The sequence below is a fragment of the Diadema setosum genome, chromosome 9, assembly GCF_964275005.1.
Source record: "Diadema setosum chromosome 9, eeDiaSeto1, whole genome shotgun sequence".
Classification (NCBI taxonomy): Eukaryota; Metazoa; Echinodermata; class Echinoidea; order Diadematoida; family Diadematidae; genus Diadema; species Diadema setosum.
Window position 1 is genome coordinate 32,439,626 of NC_092693.1, and position 22,743 is coordinate 32,462,368.

The 22,743-nt window shown below is 37.7% G+C and overlaps 1 protein-coding gene across 1 annotated transcript in view; it reads right to left on the reverse strand.

The window, feature by feature from the left end:
- LOC140233319 (scavenger receptor cysteine-rich domain-containing protein DMBT1-like) overlaps positions 1 to 22,743 on the reverse strand; it is a 38,968-nt gene that overhangs the window by 8,562 nt on the left and 7,663 nt on the right. Inside the window, exons 7-9 of the mRNA XM_072313429.1 lie at positions 2,019 to 2,024; positions 811 to 1,132; positions 231 to 557 (exon numbers count right to left, since the gene is read on the reverse strand). Coding sequence (XP_072169530.1) covers positions 231 to 557; positions 811 to 1,132; positions 2,019 to 2,024 — 655 coding nt within the window. The remainder of the gene's footprint in view (positions 1 to 230; positions 558 to 810; positions 1,133 to 2,018; positions 2,025 to 22,743) is intronic.

Here is a 22,743-nt window from a genome sequence, read left to right on the forward strand (position 1 = left end):
CAAAAATGATTACATTCGAATATGCATATTTCTGCTCGGAAATGTCATTGGGCGACTATTGATAATTGTTAATTAAATTCCAGAAGAAAAAGAAAAACAGTCAGAAATTGAGCGTCGTGGATACATGAATACTGGAACTGTAACTTCTCGTCTCTCAATAAACGAATATTATTATCATACACTATACGTGTAGATAGACATGATATACAAACCAGAAACTTTATGCATACCAGTCATGTTCAAGCAAACGACACCCGCGTCCTCGTGATGTCCACAATTATGAGTACCAAGTCCGTTGTGGGGGCACTGCAATAAATGAATCTCGTCCCCGTCACAGTTCACATCGTCCAGTAGGATCAGTCCAGTACCTGGTCCAAACTCGGCTCCCAGTGTAGCACGTCTCGCCCCAAGATAGCCGAGCATGGCACACACTACTTGAGCGTCTCGGATACCCCAATTATCGTCACAGACTGTCGACCAGTCGCCGTCATAATAAAGCTCCACTCGCCCTTCGTTCAGACTTTCTCCATCGACCAGCCGCACAGGAGTTGTTTGAACTGCAATCAAGTTAATGCAAAAGATCATGAATTCTAAATGATATATACATTACGTTCTTCTGTCTTTTTTTTTTTTTTTTTTTTGGGGGGGGGGTCTATGATATGGAAGAAATTATCTTAGTTTTATTATGAAGTACTCACTCTTCAGAATTTAAATACACAAATTGCGTCTCAATACTGAAACTCTGGACGGCCCCATTGTTTCATTTATGTTTTTATGGAGATTGAACACCTCTTCTTAATCATTTCATACCAGAAATGTTTAGGCAGACGACGCCCGCATCCTCGTGATGTCCACAATTATGAGTACCAAGTCCATTGTGGGGGCACTGTAATATATCAGTCTCGTCCCCGTCACAGTTCACATCGTCCAGTAGGATCAGCCCTGTGCCTGGTCCAAACTCGGCTCCCGATACAACACGTCCAGCCACAAGATAGCCAAGCATGACACACACAACGTTTGCGTCTCGGATATCCCAGTTATCGTCACAGACTGTCGACCATTCGCCGTCATAATACAGCTCCACTCGCCCTTCGGTTAGACTTCCTCCACCGACCAGCCGCACAGGCGTTGTCTCTTCTGCAAAGGAGTTTGCGTCAAGGCGTTTTGTAATCCAATCTTTTATCAAATTTTCTTATCGAAGAAAGGAACTGTGCTAGTTTCAATAAACGTGTAATGGACTCACCTTGTTACCCTTGAAGACAAGGACGTGCTTAAAGAAACTTTCAAAACATGCGTCATTACAACACGTAAGCATGGCAATGAGTGTGATCTTTGGAAGAACATGGACCTATTACACATGGACTAGAAACGAAGGTCTTTTTTTTTTTAATCCCATCATCACCCCCGCCACCTGATTATTTCCATCTTAATGAGCACATTCAGATGTTCGGACAATGACTATTATGCAATCGTGCATCGCCTCACTGACAAAAGTACCATTTCCCTCATTGCGGTCTTATTTTGCTGAGGTGACTTTTCAGACTCAACTGCCTTTGTATAAACACCAATGAAAGGGAGCAGCAAACCCTAAACATTGCAGTTTTCCTGTCACAAAATTGAAAATTATTGAAGTGGACGCTTCTGGACAAGCATGTAACATGGCTTAATGATAGGACATACATGTCATCTACGGTTACTCTCCATGTTTACTCTTGAACAATGTGCGAAAATGGGGAATATTAGATTACAAATCACAACCAACCTGCTAAAATAATTGCTTTCTCTTGTAAAGTACGCGCATTTCGCAAATGAAATTAATTGAGCGATAATTTCCCAATGTACACTACAACCGCTTGCGCAGTTTTCCTGCGCATGTAGCTTTTAGATTTCTAATGAAACTATTAGTATTATTTTTTTCATATACTTAAAATGTGTTATGTCAGACTTTTCAGTTTTACCTGAACCACTTGTTATCTTTTGTAATCTTTCTTGCAGCGTTTCCATCCGGCAACAATGACACATTGCTATAAAACAATGTGCATGATATATATATATATATATATAATATTATATATACATTATAATCATATAAAAAACAGAGAGCAAAAGTATATAAATAACGCTTTGGCAAAATTCCTGCAGTCTTCTCCGGTTTGTTGAATTAATGGTATTCACTGAATCCACATTACATGTACTTTATGGTTCATTCCACTTTAGTAATGGCATAAAGTTGACACCATTCCAGTAAACAACACTGAACATGCTATGTACATATAAGCCTGGTTACTCTCAGGTTCCTGAACGTACACTCTAGATATTGCCATGTATTGCGTTGTCAACTTTCAATGTTTGAAGGCCGGTGATATGATGGTTGTCCCACGTCTAGAAAAGTTCTAACCGAGCAGAACACTCAAACAAAGAATGGAGGCCATCAAATATTCACAGCTTTGTCAAGGTAGAAACTAAAATATAGATTTGGTCAAGCGCAGCAATGAACTTGAAAGCCAAACAATAATGCAATCTGGGGCGAAGAGAATGAAATGTATTGGTTGAAAGGTATGCTGTGGAGGCAATCGTATTTTTTTTTTTTTTTTTTGTGGTTATCATAGGAACACTGATTTTCTTTGCGTCGATGGCCTCAAAAGGAATGTTGGTATCAATCGTAGGTTGAGTGCACTAACAAAGCATACTCAATATCAGCATAATTCGACAATCTCTTCATTGTTGTTGCTATATGGATTTCACGTCCTGTTTTCTTACTCTTTCACTGCAGAGAGCACGGCTTGGAAAAATCAAGTGCTTGAATAGACCCTTTACTTCAGGGCATCCTTTCTCCGTATACACACTCTTCCAGAACGTGCTTTCTTTCCAATATTTAGACTGGTTAGGACAGTCCACTTGAATTGAGTTGTGCGTAATATTTTAAAGCTTAAAATCTTCCTGCAACTAAAATTCCATGTCTGGTAACTTCTTTTTTTTCCGTTTTGTGATGCAAGGAATGACCGTTTTCTAGGATCAGATCATTTTATTATTGATTTCCTTCGACAGGTACATGATTTCTTAGATTTGTGTACTATGATGAGAGTTTCCAAACGATTCTAGTCTGTAACAACAGTAAACAAAACAAAAAAACACACACACACACACACACACACAAAATGACATTCCTGCAAATTTCAAGGGCACATTTTCCTCCCTTTTTTTTTTTTGCAAAACATTCCGTTCTTTCCAAAGAAGAGAACAATACTGCATTTATGTAGGCCTAGTCAGAATTCCTGTCTCTTATCGAATCAACCCATTCTCATTTTTCTGCCCTACAAAGAATCTATATAGACTGGCATTACCGTAATCACGACTTTGTACTTCTTTCACAAAGACTCACCTTTAAACTTAACAAAAACAACTAACAGCAAATTAGAATTCTTCTTTTGTTATCCAATTGTCCAGAAATCACAATAATGGGCAAATGAGATTTGCCCATGCTCAACATCTAACTTGCCATTTGTATGCCACCTCCAAATGTGAAAAAACGGTTTTATGTATAGAAGATTTATATTGCAACGATGAAATTATTCTTGAAGTAAATACTCACCTGATGAAACAACTGGAAGGCGATAAAGAGAAATTGATAGTCCTGCAACCAATAGGATCCACATGATGTTGTTTCTCAGGTGAAAGATTGAACGCTTGTCTCGATCCCAGTTCTGATCACTCTAGCACAGGTCAGGACAATATTGCAGAGTACGTGCCATTGTGTATCTTTCGTGGTCAGCAAACATCATCCATGGTCGACATGGAAAATAAAAATAATACGAATGAAAATGCAAATGGGAGAAATACGAATACAAAAATGCAGAAGGGCTAAAAAAGAACTTGGAACTCTGTCAAATGACTAATCGCTTAAAAAGAGCGTCACGTACATCCTAATTGCTAGCTACTGTGCCTTGTTGCTTGTATGCCTGGTTGGTGAAGGCAATTAGATTGTTCAGACGCTACTTTACTGATATATCAGTTTCCAAGCACTTGACCTAGAGGGTGCATCTATCGCAGTGTTGACGTTTGATTCTGTGCTTGCACCCATCCAGTGCTACTTTCATAATGCCCTTTTAAGAAGCGATGCATAAATTATTAAGAGCCAGCCAGGGGACTGAAAATTGCTGACATCACAGACAATAAATGGAATCTTCTCTCTTTTTTTTTTTTCTTGGGGGGTTGCCCTCAGAGGTGCCCATTTACTGTGCCGCGATGCACTGCCTTTTTTTATTTCCTACAGTAGTGACGTTTGGTCAGGTATTGTCGAGTCAAAGTGAGTGTATGATGAATTGATAGGTGTTCCGAAATTGCTGTTATAATCATTAATTGAAAAATAAAAGCGCCGTCGTTCTGTTTATAGACACACGCACAGTCAATTTGTTTCAAAAGAAATAGATCGGAATCAATATTCGTTGCGTCGATAAAATTGCAATACCTGTAATGGCCAGGCAAAAATAAGTTTTATTGAATGACATTGGATTTATATCTCTTTACAATATGGCAGTATTACTACAAGATGATATGTATTATACATCTTTTATAAAGAAAGGTGAATTTGCGGGTACATATTGTGGTTTCTAGTCGGAAAGGTTTCGAGAAATTCTAAATGACTGTGCACAATATAACCAGCTTGGACTAAATATTAGTTCATTGCTGTGATTCTTATAAAGGAAAATAAAGACAAATTAACCATTGAAATGTTGTTCGTGTTGGGAACTAATTGGTGTGTCTTCACATTGGTCAGGTATTCATCATTACGGTTTGTCATTCCAAAGTTCTGTCTGAAATATGAAAATACAGTTTGTTATCCCGAAGGCTCGTTATTCCAAAAGTCCGTTAGTCAAAAAACAAATCGTTATTCCAAAGTCCGAAAATGAAATACATGGTCCATAGTCAGATAATCGTATAAAATTCTTTAGACCAAAAATTACACGAGGTTCGTTGATTCGGAAATGAATTGGGGTTCGTAATGCTGAAAATTAATCAAATAAACTTCTTTTAACTTCTTTGGGGGTTAGTCATTACGGTTTGTCATTCCGAAGTTCTGTCTGAAATATGAAAATACAGTTTGTTATCCCGAAGGTTCGTTATTCCAAAAGTCCGTTTGTCAAAAAAAAAAAAAAAAATCGTTATTCCAAAGTCCGAAAATGAAATACATGGTCCATAGTCAGAGAATCGTATAAAATTCGTTAGACCAAAAATGACATGAGGTTCGTTGATTCGGAAATGAAATGGGGTTCGTAATTCTGAAAATTAATCAAATACATTCTTTTGGGGTTCTAAATTTTGACGAAATACTGTTTTGTGAAATGAAATATCTGACTTTGCATTCACCGACCTGCTTTTATGTTTGGACTTACTATCCTTCTAAATAACAAACCTCATTTTATACTAAGACAATCGAGCCATAGGTATTACGCCACAAATGCTCGGATTAAAGAACGCCCTTTCATTTTCGGAATAACGAACCTTGGGGATAAAGAACCCTGTTTCACTTCGGATGAACGAACCTTCGAAACACCACCCTATTAAATTATGCAGCTTAAAATTATTAGCGCCATACGTGACCGTATATGCATTTAGTGCTTATAATACTGCGACAACTAACTGACCGCAAATGGTCATGGACCACCCTACTGGCAGCATTACCCCAACATCCTTATTGAAAGAATTGTGCCCTCGAATAACGAAGCCGACATATACACCGGTATATGGCCAAGAGCTACAAAATACAACTGATCGTCTATATCTCTCCTAGAAAGCTTATTGTTTCAGCAGTATGTCAATAATATTGCTGTTTTGTTGTACCCTCACAATCTCACAGTCATATGACATTGAATAGCATTTTTTTTTCGGACCGTGCGTCAATGGGTCTCAAAGGTTTAGTTTAGTTTTGGAGAGATAAAATAGCAGGATCTTCAACTCTTGACGTCAGTTTCCCCCTATTATGTCAACGAAAGCGATTTTGGATGCTGTTGTTTTTAGTAATACAGAAATCAACGTTTGAATTGAAATGCAACGAAGTCGGTGTACAAAGGGGCACCGTTTGGGAATAAAATAAATGAACCGCGAGTATAGTTTTGTTTAATTTACGACGTTACAACTAACAGAAAAGGACATTCAAAAGCAGCCTCAAGCGTACAATGTAATATTTAAACAATTTAGTGTTATATTTTTAATATAGCTTAAGATTCGCCTATTGCTAACATAGCAACTTTAGGCAAGCTCTTCCCACTGAAAACGAATAATGTATCAGACACTCTACCCTCCTGAAATGTAACATGTGAAAAAAGATCGAGTCTGATGATCTTTTTTCCGCAGAGCTATCAAAGAGAAAACAATTTCTGTTAACCCACTTATCAATTCATACGGTCTACCGCAGGTCGGACGGCTCCCCCACCAAAAAACAAACAAATAAACAAACAAACAAACAAACAACCCCCCCCCCAAAAAAAAAGAAAAAAAAATATATATATACACATACGAATGTACTATAAAATGTATATTCCAATATCAAATTACGCACTGGAGAGTATGGTTGTAAAGAATATTTGTGAAGAATAAGTTTTGCTTAAGAGATTAGAGAAACTGCCTATATTTAAATTTAGGACCAGGCAACCCATGATATTATGCGTCCATTCGGTTCAAGGAGAACAAGATATAAGTGAATACTGGGCAGCATACTGTACGTTCATCAACAGATCGTGAGTTGATATCTGTCATGAAAACATTTGTCACAAGCATGATCAACGAAATCTTAAGCAATGAATACAGTTGAAAAAGTATGAATGTTTACAATACCAATATTTCTTTTCAGAACAAGAGCCGTAGAACAACAAAGAAAAACACACAAAACAGGACCCCAGGCTGTGAAGAACGGCCTAAAAAAAAAATACCGCCAGAGCAAGCAAATCAAACAAAAACACAAGACAATTGACACAAACATTATGATAATAAGGAATTCATCAACCACATCCCCTTGGTGGAAAAATTATGCCCCACATTAATTGACTTTCACAAGGCATTTTTTCCTTCGCGTTTGTCTGCTGTAAACGGGGAGAAACTCTCCATTAAACAGATTCACTCAAAAGTGTCAGCGCGCTATTCTTTCTGGAAAAAAAAAAATTCATGAGGAAATCACTCACTGATATAATATAGCCTTGGCATTATGTACCCGTCATTTTCAAATACGGGTCACTGCCGTAAAAGTGGTTGCGATTGTTTGCCGAAGGTAAATTGAGGAAATATTCTGATCGTCCATTTGTTGTTATAGGCATTTTATTCATGTGTATATACTCTCTCTCTCTCTCTGTGGTCGAAATGGAAAATAAAAATAATACGAATGAAAATGCGAATGGGGGAAATACGAATACAAAAATGCACAAGGGCTGAAAACGAACTTGGAGCTCTGTCAAATGACTATTCGCTTAAAAAAAAAGCGTCACGTACATCCCAATTGCTAGCTACTGTGCCTTGTTGCTTGTATGCCTGGTTGGTGAAGGCCATTCGATAGATTGTTCACACGCTACTTTACTGATATATCAGTTTCCAAGTACTTGACCTAGAGGGTGCATCTACCGCAGTGGTGTCGTTTGATTCTGTTCATGCACCCATCCGGTGCTACTTTCATAATGCCCTTTTGAGAAGCGATGCATAAATTATTATGAGCCAGCTAGGGGACTGAAAATGGCTGACATCACGGACGATGAATGGAATCTTCTCTTTTTTAATCTTTTTTCTTGAGGGGAGGGGGTTGCCCACAGAGGTGCCCATTTACTGTGCCGCGATGCACTGCCTTTTTATTTTCTACAATAGTGACGTTTGGTCAGGCATTGTCGAGTCAAAGTGAGTGTATGATGAATTGATAGGTGTTCCGAAATTGCTGTTATAATCATTAATTGAAAAATAAAAGCGCGGTCGTTCTGTTTATAGACACACGCACAGTCAATTTGTTTCAAAAGAAATAGATCGGAATCAATATTCGTTGCGTCGATAAAATTGCAATACCTGTAATGGCCAGGCAAAAATAAGTTTTATTGAATGACATTGGATTTATATCTCTTTACAATATGGCAGTATTACTACAAGATGATATGTATTATACATATTTTATAAAGAAAGGTGAATTTGCGGGTACATATTGTGGTTTCTAGTCGGAAAGATTTCGATAAATTCTAAATGACTGTGCACAATATAACCAGCTTGGACAAAATATTAGTTCACTGCTGTGATTCTTATAAAGGAAAATAAAGACAAATTAACCATTGAAATGTTGTTCGTGTTGGGAGGTATTCGTCATTACGGTTTGTCATTCCGAAGTTCTGTCTGAAATATGAAAATACAGTTTGTTATCTCAAAGGTTGGTTATCCCGAAGGTTCGTTATTCCAAAAGTCCGTTAGTCAAAAAACAAATCGTTATTCCAAAGTCCGAAAATGAAGTACATGGTCCATAGTCAGATAATCGTATAAAATTCTTTAGACCAAAAATTACACGAGATTCGTTGATTCGGAAATGAATTGGGGTTCGTGATTCTGAAAATTAATCAAATAAACTTCTTTTAACTTCTTTGGGGGTTAGTCATTACGGTTTGTCATTCCGAAGTTCTGTCTGAAATATGAAAATACAGTTTGTTATCCCGAAGGTTCGTTATCACGAAGGTTCGTTATTCCAAAAGTCCGTTTGTCAAAAAAAAAAAAAAATCGTTATTCCAAAGTCCGAAAATGAAATACATGGTCCATAGTCAGAGAAGCGTATAAAATTCGTTAGACCAAAAATGGCATGAGGTTCGTTGATTCGGAAATGAAATGGGGTTCGTACTTCTGAAAATTAATCAAAGACATTCTTTAATTTTAAATTTTTTAGTTTTAAATTTTGACGAAATACTGTTTTCTGAAATGAAATATCTGACCTTGCATTCACCGACCTGCTTTTATGTTTGGACTTACTATCCTTCTAAATAACAAACCTCATTTTATACTAAGACAATCGAGCCATAGGTATTACGCCACAAATGATCGGATTAAAGAACGCCATTTCATTTTCGGAATAACGAACCTTCGGGATAAAGAACCCTGTTTCACTTCGGATGAACGAACCTTCGAAACACCACCCTATTAAATTATGCAGCTTACAATTATTAGCGTCATACGTGACCGTATATGCATTTAGTGCTTATAATACTGCGACAACTAACTGACCGCAAATGGTCATGGACCACCCTATGCACTGGCAGCATTACCCCAACATCCTTATTGAAAGAATTGTGCCCTCGAATAACGAAGCCGACATATACACCGGTATATACAAAATACAACTGATCGCCTATATCTTTCCTGGAAAGCTTATTGTTTCAGCAGTATGTCAATAAATGGCATATTGCTGTTTTGTTGTACCCTCACAATCTCACAGTCATATGACATTGAATAGCATTTTTTTTTCGGACCGTGCGTCAATGGGTCTCAAAGGTTTAGTTTAGTTTTGGAGAGATAAAATAACAGGATCTTCAACTCTTGACGTCAGTTTCCCCCTATTATGTCAACGAAAGCGATTTTGGATGCTGTTGTTTTTAGTAATACAGAAATCAACGTTTGAATTGAAATGCAACGAAGTCGGTGTACAAAGGGGCACTGTTTGGGAATAAAATGAATGAACCGCGACTATTGTTTTGTTTAATTTACGACGTTACAACTAACAGAAAAGGACATTCAAAAGCAGCCTCAAGCGTACAATGTAATTTTTAAACAATTGAAAAAGTATGAATTTTACAATACCAATATTTCTTTTTAGAACAAGAGCCGTAGAACAACAAAGACAAACACACAAAACAGGACCCCTGGCTGTGAAGAACGGTCTAAGAATACAAAAAAAAAAAAGATAAAAAAACAACTGTCGGTGGTAAAATACCGCCAGAGCAAGTAAATCAAACAAAAACACAAGACAATTGACACAGACATTATGATGTAAGGAATTCATCAACCACATCCCCTTGGTGGAAAAATTATGCCCCACATTGACTTTAAGAAGGCCTTTTTCCTCACGTTTGTCTGATGTAAACGGGGAGCAGTGGCGTATCTAGGGGGGGGGGGGGGGAGGGGCAAGGGGGCACGTGCCCCAGGCGCCACTCCTTGGGGGCGCAAAAAATCGAAAAAAAAAACGAAGAAGAAGAAGGAAAAAAAAGGGGAAAAAAAAACGAAGAAGAATAAGAAAAAAAAAAAGAAAAGAAAAGGAGAAGAAGACGAAAAAAAAAAAAAAAAAAAACTCGCCCGGAAGGGGGGAGGGAGATTGGTGAGGGGGGGGGGGGGGACAGAAAATCAAATCAAACAAGATAAAAACAAAACATGATGATGACGCGCACAAAATAACAATGTTTATTGTGTTCACACAAAAATTCCATGTTCGGTGAGCTGAAATACAAAAATTTTCGGCTCGCTCGCTGCGCTCGCTCGCCAAAATTTTTATAAAAAAGAAGGTAAGAACAAAACGTGATGATGACAAAATGACAGTGTCTATTGTGTTCACACAAGGGCGCCGGAAGCGGGGGGGGGGGGGGGGGGCAGGGGTGGCACTTGCCCCCCCAAACAAAATGTTGGGGGGGCAAAACGAGTTTTTGCCCCCCCCCCCCAAAGTGCCCCATGTAACAAATAATTAATCACTGATTTAAAGACCAAAATGAACAATAAAGGCATATTTCTTGTCTAAATGTTGTAATTTCCTAACTGAAATTGCAAAATTTTTCGCCCCTAACGGGGCGAAAGTGCACTAACAACATACATTATTGTATCTATACACTAATAGTAACTTATGAGTAAATTTTGTGCATAGATGGTAGCCTCGTGTCCTCGAGTGTGCCCGCTGAAACATACCTTTAGTAAACCTTACATATTTCATTTTCTTCTTTGCTTTCTAGTAGTATAAGAATATTTTTCATTGTTCGAACGATGCGATCACGTTTAAGCTTTTAATGAGTACATTTCAGATAAATTGCAAAGTGAAAGTGGCTCGCTCTATAAAAGCGACTTTTATACTCTGTTTTTACAAAAAGTCCCTACCGTGGAAGGGGGTATCCCCCTCCCACACCCTCCCCCGCTCGGTCGCTTCGCTCCCTCGACGAGGATCTCACAACATCACATAATATACCCCCGTATGTTATTCATTTTCTTCTTTGCTTTCTAGTAGTATAAGAATATTTTTCATTGTTCGAACGATGCGATCACGTTTAAGCTTTTAATGAGTACATTTCAGATAAATTGCAAAGTGAAAGTGGCTCGCTCTATAAAAGCGACTTTTATACTCTGTTTTTACAAAAAGTCCCTGCCGTGGGAGGGGGTATCCCCCTCCCACACCCTCCCCCGCTCGGTCGCTTCGCTCCCTCGACGAGGATCTCACAACATCACATAATATACCCCCGTATGTTAAGATCATGGTCCTTCCAACTGATTTTTTTCAATATGTTAGTTCCATAGAAATTTGCTTTTAAATGTTCTATAAAGGCGACTTTTATACTCTGTTTTTACAAAAAGTCCCTACCGTGGGAGGGGGTATCCCCCCTCCCACACCCTCTCCCCGCTCGGTCGCTTCGCTCCCTCGCCGAAGATCTCGCACCATCACATTATTAATGTACTCCCGTATGTTATGATCATAGTCCTTCCAACTGATTTTTTCAACATGTTAATTCCCCAGAAATTTGCTTTAATTCTCTATAAACGCGACTTTTATACTCTGTTTTTACAAAAAGTCCCCACCGTGGGAGGGGGTATCCCCCCTCCCACACCCTCCCCCTGCTCGGTCACTTCGCTCCCTCGCCGAGGATCTCACACCATCACATTATTATGTACTCCCGTATGTGATAATCACAGTCCTTCGCACTGATTATTTTCACCATGTTTAATTCCTTAGAAATTTGGTCTATAAACGCGACTTTTGTACCCTGTTTTACAAAAGCTCCCTACAGTGGGGGGGGGGGGGGGGGAGGGGGGGGAGGGGTATCCCCCTTTCCACCCCCCCCCCCCCCGCTCATTCGCTTCGCTCACGCGCCGAGGATCTCACATCGTCACAATGTGCCCCCGTTGAGATTTTGCCCCCCCAAAACCAGAAGTGTTCCGGCGCGCTTGTGTTCACACATGTCATTTTATATTTAGCAGGCAAAATGTTTCACGGAGCAGCGGCTGAAATTTCGTTCTGAAGCGATCGCCAATAAGGATTGGATCAAAAGAAGGCGCCAACGGTTTCGAATATACGGGGGGGGGGGGCGCAAAAAACCCCGAATTAAACAAGATAACAACAAAACGTAATGATGACGCGAAAATATACAAATTTCGGCTCACTCGCTCGTACTAATTTAGAGTATTTTTTTCAAGTCCTCATTTTGTTTGTATAAATCGTTATCTATAAGGCCGTCACTATATCTTGATTAGAATTGTAAGATTTAATAAGCAAAAAATGACAAATGAGTTTCATGATTTGTAAGCTGAAATACAAAAATTTTCGGCTCGCTCGCTGCGCTCGCTCGCCAAAATTTGTATAAAAAAAGAGAAGAAGATAAGAACAAAACGTGACGATGACGCGGACAAAATGATAATGTCTATTGTGTTCATTCATGTCATTGTATATTTAGCAGGAAAAATGTTACACGGAGCAGCGACTGCAATTTCATTCGTTCTGAAGCGATCACCGATTGGATCAAAAGAGGACTCGCCAACGGTTTCGAACATACGGGGGAGGGGGGCGCAAAAAAAAAAAAAATCAAAAAAAGATAAGAAAAAAACGTAATGATGACGCAGAAATATACAAATTTCGGCTCACTCGCTCGTACTAATTTAGAGTATTTTTTCAAGTCCTCATTTTGTTGGTATAAATCGTTATCTATAAGGCCGTCACTATATCTTGATTAGAATTGTAAGATTTAATAAGCACAAAATGACAAATGAGTTTCATGATTTGTAAGCTGATATACAAAAATTTTCGGCTCTCTCGCTGCGCTCGCTCGCCAAAATTTGTATAAAAGAAGAGAAGAAGATAAGAACAAAACGTGACGATGACGCGGACAAAATGATAATGTCTATTGTGTTCATTCATGTCATTGTATATTTAGCAGGAAAAATGTTAGACGGAGCAGCGACTGCAATTTCATTCGTTTTGAAGCGATCACCGATTGGATCAAAAGAGGACTCGCCAACGGTTTCGAACATACGGGGGAGGGGGCGCAAAAAAAATCAAAAAAGATAAGAAAAAAACGTAATGATGACGCAGAAATATACAAATTTCGGCTCACTCGCTCGTACTAATTTAGAGTATTTTTTCAAGTCCTCAGTTTGTTGGTATAAATCGTTATCTATAAGGTCGTCACTATAATTGTGAGATTTGATAAGCAAAAAATGACAAGAATTCCATGTTTTGTAAGCTGAAATACAAAAATTTTCGGCTCGCTCGCTGCGCTCGCTCGCCAAAATGTATATAAAAAAGATAAGAAGGATACGTGATGATGACGAGGACATATACAAATTTCAGCTCACTCGCGCGCACTAATTTAGAGTATTTTTTAAAGTCCTCATTTTTTTTTTTTTTTTGGTATAAATCGTTATCTATAAGGCCGTCACTATATCTTGATTAGAATTGTAAGATTTGGTAAGCAAAAAATGACAAGAATTCCATGTTTTTAAGCTGAAATACAAAAATTTTCGGCTCGCTCGCTGCGCTCGCTCGCCAAAATCTATCAAAATTCATTACATTGAAATCACCCTCAAAAGATCCCTTTTAAGTGCTTGAAAAAGCATCATGTGGACTTTGTTTAAAGTCCCTACCGGGATGGTGTTGGGGTTGAACACTTTTTCAGAAATTAGGGGCGCAATTTTCGTGCTTGCCCCGGGCGCCGTTTTTCCTAGATACGCCACTGACGGGGAGAAACTCTCCATTAGACAGATTCACTCAAAAGTGTCAGCGCGCTATTCTTTCTGGAAAAAAAGTTCATGAGGAAATCACTCACTGATACAATATAGCCTTGGCATTATGTATACCCGTCATTTTCAAATTTACTGCCGTAAAAGTGGTTGCGATTGTTTGCCGAAGGTAAATCGAGGAAATGTTCTGATCGTCCATTTGTTGTAGACATTTTATTCATGTGTGTATACTCTCTCTCTCTCTCTGTGTTTATACAGTTCGCTCTCTCCCCTATAGCTCTGTTGCACTTCTACTCGTATGTCTCTATCCAAACAGTAAGAAATATATATATATATGTTGAGGGAATGAGGGGATCGTGTGACACAAGAGGGAGATTTTCGTATTTTCAGACTTTAAATTCAGAGATCTCGTATACCCCTTGAGTAAAACATTTGATTTTTGTTTCCACCCCCCCCCCAGAAAAAGAAAGAAATAACACATATTACATTCAGAGAAATGCGCGGGATGGGGAAGAGTGTTGGAGAGGGAATACCCCTTTTTACAAGAGGGAGATTTTGTACTATCAGACCCGAAATTCTGAGATATAGTGCACCCCTTTGGTAAGATATTTGATTGCTGTTTCTGTCAAAAAGTGTTGAAAATAAAGACTACAAGTATTCAGAGCAATGTGCGGGGAGGATGTGGAATGGGTGATACCACCCTCCCTCCCACACGAGGGATGCGTTTTTAAGATTGCAGTGTTGCTTACTTTTAGTGGAATATCTGGACATAGGTGTATCCTAACTCAGTCATCATCTTTTGCTCATAATTATTCGGGAAATGGGGGGGGGGGAGGTATAAATTCTGGTTTTGTTTTGTTTTGTTTTGTTTTATGTTGTTTTGTTTGTTTTTCACACGTAAATTTGAAGATGGTCCCGAGTGACGTGCGTCATAGCAGGTATACTGGTATGGTATTATGCGTTCTCAACATCTAAACCATATTAAAGTCCTTATATTTGCCAAACAAACGCTTGAGAAAATTATGTAGGGTCTATACAAATTTTTAAAGGCAGAATACTCGCAGCTCAGCTCTATTTAGCTCTCAAAGAAAAAGGGGGTGGAATCCCGGAAAGTCCTAAAGCCTTTAACTCAGTTTCAAGAAACACTTGGGGACGTGTCCAATATAATATGTTGCACACGTCCCCAAGTTTTTCTTGGGGACGTATATATATTCTATATATATATATATATATATATATATATATATATATATATATATATATATATATATTTATATATACAAATATATATATATATATATATATATATATTTGAGACAATGTAGATAACAGAAGATGTCGCATGTCTTCTGTTATCTACATTGTCTCAACTATAATTTCATTTAAGATGACAGAGGCGTACGGTAGGAATATCAGCATCATCACACTATATATATATATATATATATATATATATATAAGATATAGGATATATTGTGACGAGCTCGCCGTGTCGTCATTGTGAGAGTATTTGACTGCCTGTACAAATACCTCCGCGAGCCGTGTCAGGATAGTCGAGTAGGCATTGGTAGGCGGGGCTCGTTTTATTGCAGATTACAACGATCCCTTTAAATTATCAAAACTACCAGTCTGTGTCTGCGAACTGCCATGTAATATGCTGTATCAGAAACAGCTCACCAACACAAGCGGCACACATAAAAAGTTCACCAACACTTAGATTACGTCACTCCCAAGCTTCACTTGCATGTGGTGTTAAATCGGTACACCAAACTTTGTTACCAACTTTTGTTACCAACTTTTGCTACCAACTCAGTCACGCTAATGTTGTACACCTTTCTCAACCATGTGGTGGCACAAAATAATGTCGTTGGTGGGCACGGGGTAAAATGCTAAATCGCCTCTGGCGACGACTGGAACTAGGATCATGAACACGGGGTATATGAGACAAGTCGCATTGCCAGCTATTCTTCGGTGATGACTGGAACTTGGATTGGGCAGGCGGCATATGTGACAAGTCATATTATCAACTTCTCCCGAATCCAACGATTTGCGGAAATTTCCGGCAGACCGTGGCAGAAGTCGCTCAAATAATTTACAATGATGGCGTAAAACCGAATCGGTTCCACCAAATTTCGTTACAATATTATATATATACATATAACATTTTCACATATACCGTGATACACAATGTCATGTCCGATAGCGCTAGTCGCCATGGCCATGTGCCATAAGCAATAACAAGGGTGCTGTTCGATATTCGTTATAACAATAGTATTCAAATTCATGAAATTCTTCCGCCGAGATGTTTTCATTGCAATTGAATCCTGCTCGAGTATGTACGCCCATGATTGTTATCATGGCTACTACTAAGACACTGATCAATTCAGTGCTTATTACGTCGATGTATGGCAATTTGTCAATCAGTTGCAACAAGTATTGTACCGCCTGTAATAGAGATAATTGAAAAATGCAGTGTTTTCCAAGGACTCCATTTTTTTTCTTATTTTGAATCTTTCACACATGCTTTATTGTTTAAGTATTACTCAGTATTTGTTTATCACATTGTTATCAATCTGCAAACGTAAAATTCCAATATTAAGGAAATTTGACGTGATACCTAAATGCACCTATCTAAAACAAGACATCACAGTCCCCACATATTTCTTTATATTGTAACAAAAAGCGCCTTATGTGTTGCCTTTCAAACTCTTGAACAGGTTGTCAGATTTTCCTCAAACTTTCAGTGATGTATTCTGTTAACATTGCTGCATTCTCTCAATTATGTCCATGAAGATGTTCTTGTCCTTTAATTCTTCGAGACTAAAGTCAATACCCATCAATAAACCAATCTGCCAATAGACACCGATAATAACTATGGTTTTGAATCTACAGTGATTCATGCTAAGAATGCGTTTGTACCAAACAAGGAAGTTAATGTAGTACATTTAAGACTTAGAATAGATTGATTAACCCATCAACCATTACATTCCCATCTCTTTCTTTTCAGAGAGACCACTGGTGGTCGGGAAATTCCTTTGACCCTGTTCCAATCGTCTCTTTAGGGCTGATCGAAACAAGTTTATGTATATTGTGCTCTATCGGAGTTTAGTGTATTCTTCAGGTCTGATGTTGGTCATATTGGTTTTACAGTTTTTATTTCCTGTCACGCAATATTCATGATATTGCTGCCTGTCAAAATGTGTCTTGTCACGTTTGTTGCATTGTAATCACTGTGAAATAGTGGTGAGACTCTTGCCTTTGAAAGGGAGGTCCCGCGTTTGAGTCCTCTCTAGTCTGATTCTGGACTCTTCATCGATTTTTTTTTTTCTGTTGTCAACTATTCGCGTTCAGCCGAGTAATGGCGGGTAAGGAAAATATTAACGTCATTTACCTTCTGTTGAGTGTTTGTAACTCTGCAAATGAGGGATCTGAATGAATTTTGGAACATGAGAAAGTGCATGTACGTATCACTTTCTTTTGTATGTTGATATGATGTAATTGTAATTTATGAGGTTGCCAAGACAATGTTGCAATATGAGATGTACGATAGTATCAGGGAGTTATAAAGCATGCATACAACGTTTATTGGAACATAATACAATATACTCTGATGACTTATAAAACATACCTACATTGCGTGAAATTAATTTCACCAAAGATATGTTGCACATGAATGTTCCATTCCAAATTTTCATTCATTCAAATACCAAAAAACCTAATGTTCCCCTGTTCTTCTCAACTGCACCATTATATTGGGGTGTTGCGTATCTCCATTATTCTTTCTATAATGAAAATGAATGAAATTAGTTCCCTTTTTTTTTTTGTAAATTGAGTGATAATCTATTGCTCTTAAACCATGTAGACAATCTCGGTTATTCAGCATTAAGAGTTCGAAGGAGTAACTGAAAGTTTGAATTAGAACAGAAACTTTTTTCTATCTAATAGAGTGTATCTTAAGTAACAAAGTTGAGTTTAAAATGTCAGTGTTGTACACCAAGAATATAATAAGAGGCCTGAAATAGAGTCTTGTGGGACACTGCATTTTAGAGGCAATAATCCAGAGCTGATTTGTTCATAGTAGACATAAACTTATTGCTTTCTATTTGACAAATAATCTTCAACCGCCTTTTGAATTGAATGCACAAACTTCATAGAACTGTAATTTGTGCATGAAGATATTGTGGTCGAGAGTATCGAATGCCTTGCTTAGGTCCATGAACACACTGATGACACGTGTTTGCTCAGCTGAAGCATTCGACACTTTATCGTGTAATCAGGTTAATGTAATATCCGTGGTATGGACTCGAGTTCCTGATACCATAATGATGGTGGTTTGTTATGTCCTTAAGTCTGTTTAATATAGGCAAATCCTATTAATTTAGGACTAGGAAAGTTAGAGATAGTTATAAACAATGCGAGAGGAGTTATTCTTTTTATATAATTTGAATGACTCTTACGATTTTGCATGCTGTGCCAGTTGAGAGTAAAAGGTTACAATATGTATAGAGGTGTCCTTATACTGTCAACAATTTGTTTTGAGAGAAGCGTGCTACTTTTTCACCATGGATATCTGAGTAGCTTTCAAAGACTTAACAATATCATGGATTTCACTATCCCATGGTGTGTTGAAAAACACTGAGGAATTATCATGTGGTATGACTAAATATTGTGAAACATGTTTGTGTCGAATCCATTTCTTGGAGCTTGCGTAGGCATGGTAGGACATGCATTAATAACAAAATGATATCATTACAACAATGTGCTACATCTTTTAAGATTATAAAAGCATTTGTCCTTCATGCACATGTTATTTGAAATGTTGACACTTCCTTTTGCTACATATCCATGACCTCAACGATAACTTTCCAAGTTACATAAATTATTCATAATTATGTATAGGTGACATATTTCCAGTGGATTATTTTAAAGGCTTCAGTACATTCTCCGAGAGAGCCCCATAATAATAGTACTAGTCAGTTTATTTCTATGAAATCTTTACCTTGCAACATTTTCAATATAAGGGTGTAGCAAAGGATATTTTTAACGTGTTTCTTTTTTTAACTGAAAGAAAATTCCCTTTTTTATGCATGATTTTTTTTCTTTTCTATTTCTCTTTTCAATATTTGGGTTTATCAAAATAAGACAGTAATATCTTCCAGAATGTGACATAGGCAATATTTTGTGTCTGCACAAGGTGATACATCATCTCACGTTTCTGTGATTTAATTATCATTCAATGATGATGTATTTTCTGATGTAAAATTGCTCTTCATCTTACATTTTGCTAGTTTAACATAAGAGTGTACATTTATTATGTCATCACGAATTAACACACACACACACACACACACACGCACACACCTGCACATGCACACACCCCAACGGTCTCCCTCTCGATGCAGTTGTTATGTGAACCTGACAAGGCTGGGGCGATGAAAACGACAGGACCCAATGAAAGAACAGTGCTAACACTAATGTGGCTACCCTGGGTGAATAGGAGCCCATTGTCATTGTTTGTTCTTCTTTCAATTAAATGTCAATTCATACTTTATTTTCATCCAACAAATGGTAATACATGATGGGAAGTATACATTTCACACACACACACGCAAAAATGTTTTGTGAAAAGCATATGTCGAAAATGTAAAACAAACTATAGCGTACAAAATATACATTGTGAGAGGAAAAAACTCAATTCAACACCTACTAATCATATGCTAATGAAACATGTCTTAAATTTGTTTTTCGCAAAACTGACGAATAGTTAATGAAAAAACGGTAAGAATAGTAATCCTCTGGAAAAAAAAATAATTAACATACAGTGGGCTGTACAAAGGTAATTACATGATTTTTGTTTTTCTGTTTCTTTCGCTTTGCACGTGCTCCGAGCCTGATTTCGACACCATTCTACACATAAATCATATAATTGTAGTTTATCTCATTGTTTTCTTAGGCAAGCATTTAGATTGATCAAAGTTAATTAATAATTGAAGTGTATGAACACACAAACACAAGCTGCAGTGCTATATGTACACCTCGACACACAAACACACAAATTGTCGCCCCCTGAAACAGGCAACAAATTGCGCATGGAAATTGTCGCTCGCCCTCGAAGCACATTTCAGGGGGTAATATCATTCTTGACATAATCATTGAAATACACATAACCTACATGGCTACATCCATGCAAACAAGTCATGTAAAAAGTCACGGTGAGGTTTCAAGGAAGTATGTATGTGCGCGCGCACATGATAATTGAGTGTCCGTTCCTCTGTGTGTGTGTGTGTGTGTGTGTGTGTGTGTTATTACTGAGAATTATGCAGAATTTCATGTTATTTCTCTTATAAAAACAGGGTATGATTTGGTAAAAATCATTTTGTTGGTGGACATTAATTTTATTGTTAATATGGATTTGATATTGAATGAAACTCAAATAAAGAATATTATTAAAAAAAAGTTATTGCATATTATGGAAGAATGTGTGTTGAGGTAGTTTATATGCATTATGAGGATTTGTTCGAATGTTTGTTGGTGCTTGTTTATAAATACATATGTATTCGGGGTGTGCATACGGCAGTTCGTTTGTGCTAAAATCAACTAACGATTGAGAAATTATTTACGGCGTGTCGAAATCATTTGCTCATGTATTCTGGGATAAAAAATAGTGATTATGGAAGTTAAAGTTAAGACTGATGGAAGAAAATGAATGCAGTGAAAAAAAAAATGAACAAAGACACATAACATTTAGGGAGGGTACCCCAACCACACAATTCATAGTGCATGGCCGACGACAATTTGTGCAGCTACGTTTCATTTTGCCTGCACGAATTGTCGCCATCGAGTTCAGAAATTGGGAACTGCACAAGCAGCACACAGGCGACAAATTATGGAAGGGCGACAATTTGTGCCGGGGCGACAATTCGTGCCGTAACAAACTTTATTTCATTTTTTTTTCTTTTTGTAAATCTTTCTACTCTTTCAGAATTTGTGAAAATCCATGTTGACGACTTTTTGGAGGTTTGATGACTCAGGGTCCCATACAACTGTATATAATTATAATTTACAAAATACGAAATATGGTTTAATAAATACATGGTTTGGTAAAATAGCTGGAATAATACTTCTCTTCTATCAAATGATTAGTTAAGTGACAAAGAATTACGATAATCCCATCAAACAAATCACACCGAAGAATGAAGATCATCCATTGCTAAAAATGCTATTTACTTTTTTCTAGTTACGCGGATTTATCTACGAGTATATTTATTTATCTATTCATCTATCTGGCAAACATCATCCAATGTTATGAAATGCAGAACAACTACGAAAAAAAAAAAATCTGAGTTTGAAAATGAGAGTTCCTTTATTCTCCACCATTACTAATAATGGTTGCTTCTTTTCATTACAATGAGGTTGAATGTGTGCCCAATTGGTTAGAACTAGTAGCGACCACCTGCTCGTTTTTGTTCCTATTTCCTTCTGTCTGACCGAATTTATTCCTAGCCAAGTCTTGCCACATTTTTCTGACTCTTCTGTTGAGACCGAATGACCAGAAGACCAGAATTCCTTGGACAGCCACGGCCAGAGTGAAGACGTAAAAGGCGAAAGAAAGCTGGACCGCAGCCGCAATGAAACTTGTTATCCATCCGAATCCCATCAAGCTTGAGATCTAATTGCAACGCATGGAGAAAATCAGAGCGAAAAACAAGACAAGAAGTATTTCCGTACTTTATTGTATTGTGCAGTCTTTTTTTTTAAATACTGTACATATGAATACCTCTTTCTATGTAATCCACGTTGTAATTTAAATCGTTGAAGAAAGAATTGTACAACAGTATTATATGATCTATTTTGTATAAAATTACATTTAAAAGAAATGTAGTTATATTCAAATGTTATTCATAATTATGATGGGACAATGAATGCCGAATTTCAACAGTGCTTAAAGGCTCGCTAAAATCCTCTATTTCGTTTTTTCATATCAAATTTTTGGGTTCGAAACAAAGCTTATTTAAATGATATTCCTGTCTAGCCATTTGGTCGACTGCTTTGAATATAGTCTTAGAAAGTAAAAAAAAAAAAATGTTAAAGAGAGATGTTCTTCTTGTGCAGCTATTGCAGGTTTTACTCTATCGTGTAAGACATATTTAACCCTTAATTGATAAAAGTGAATTTTGTTTTAGTCATCACCTACCTTTGTGTAAGTAATCAATTCGTGTCTTCGCTCCTTCTTATCATGGTTTGAAGTCAGAATTTCAGAGTTGCTCTTCAGCGCTTTGATTTCACGAACAGTAAGAATGAAGAATACGACATTCAGCGTGAGACTCAAGGCAACCGGTATGAGGAAAACAATGACGTTATCTCTGAAAGGATATATCCAACAGCCTCTACCACCGTACCTCAACGAGAAAACGTCACGCCCCTCAAAATGCACAATAAGACAGAGAGAAACAAAGAGAGCCGGTACACCCCAACCTATCACGCAAAAGCGCAATACGACATCTCGTACTTTCTCACGACTTAGCTTCGATTTGAATTCGGTCAGAGAAAAACTACGCCAAAGGTTCCCGGCCAGAACATTCATCCAGCTGAACGCAGCGAGGAGAAAGAAGTGTGCAAGAACACCGACTGTCTGACAAAGTGCTGGCCATGGATGAAGATAAGTGGTTGGATACTCTATCAGCAATTGTCCAATCAGTAAAGCAATGATCATGTTGAGAACAGATATGCCTTGAATGTTGCGTAGTTGCTCGTGAACGGAATACGTTACCATTGTTGCTAAGAGACATAGTGATGATACACCAATCACAACAT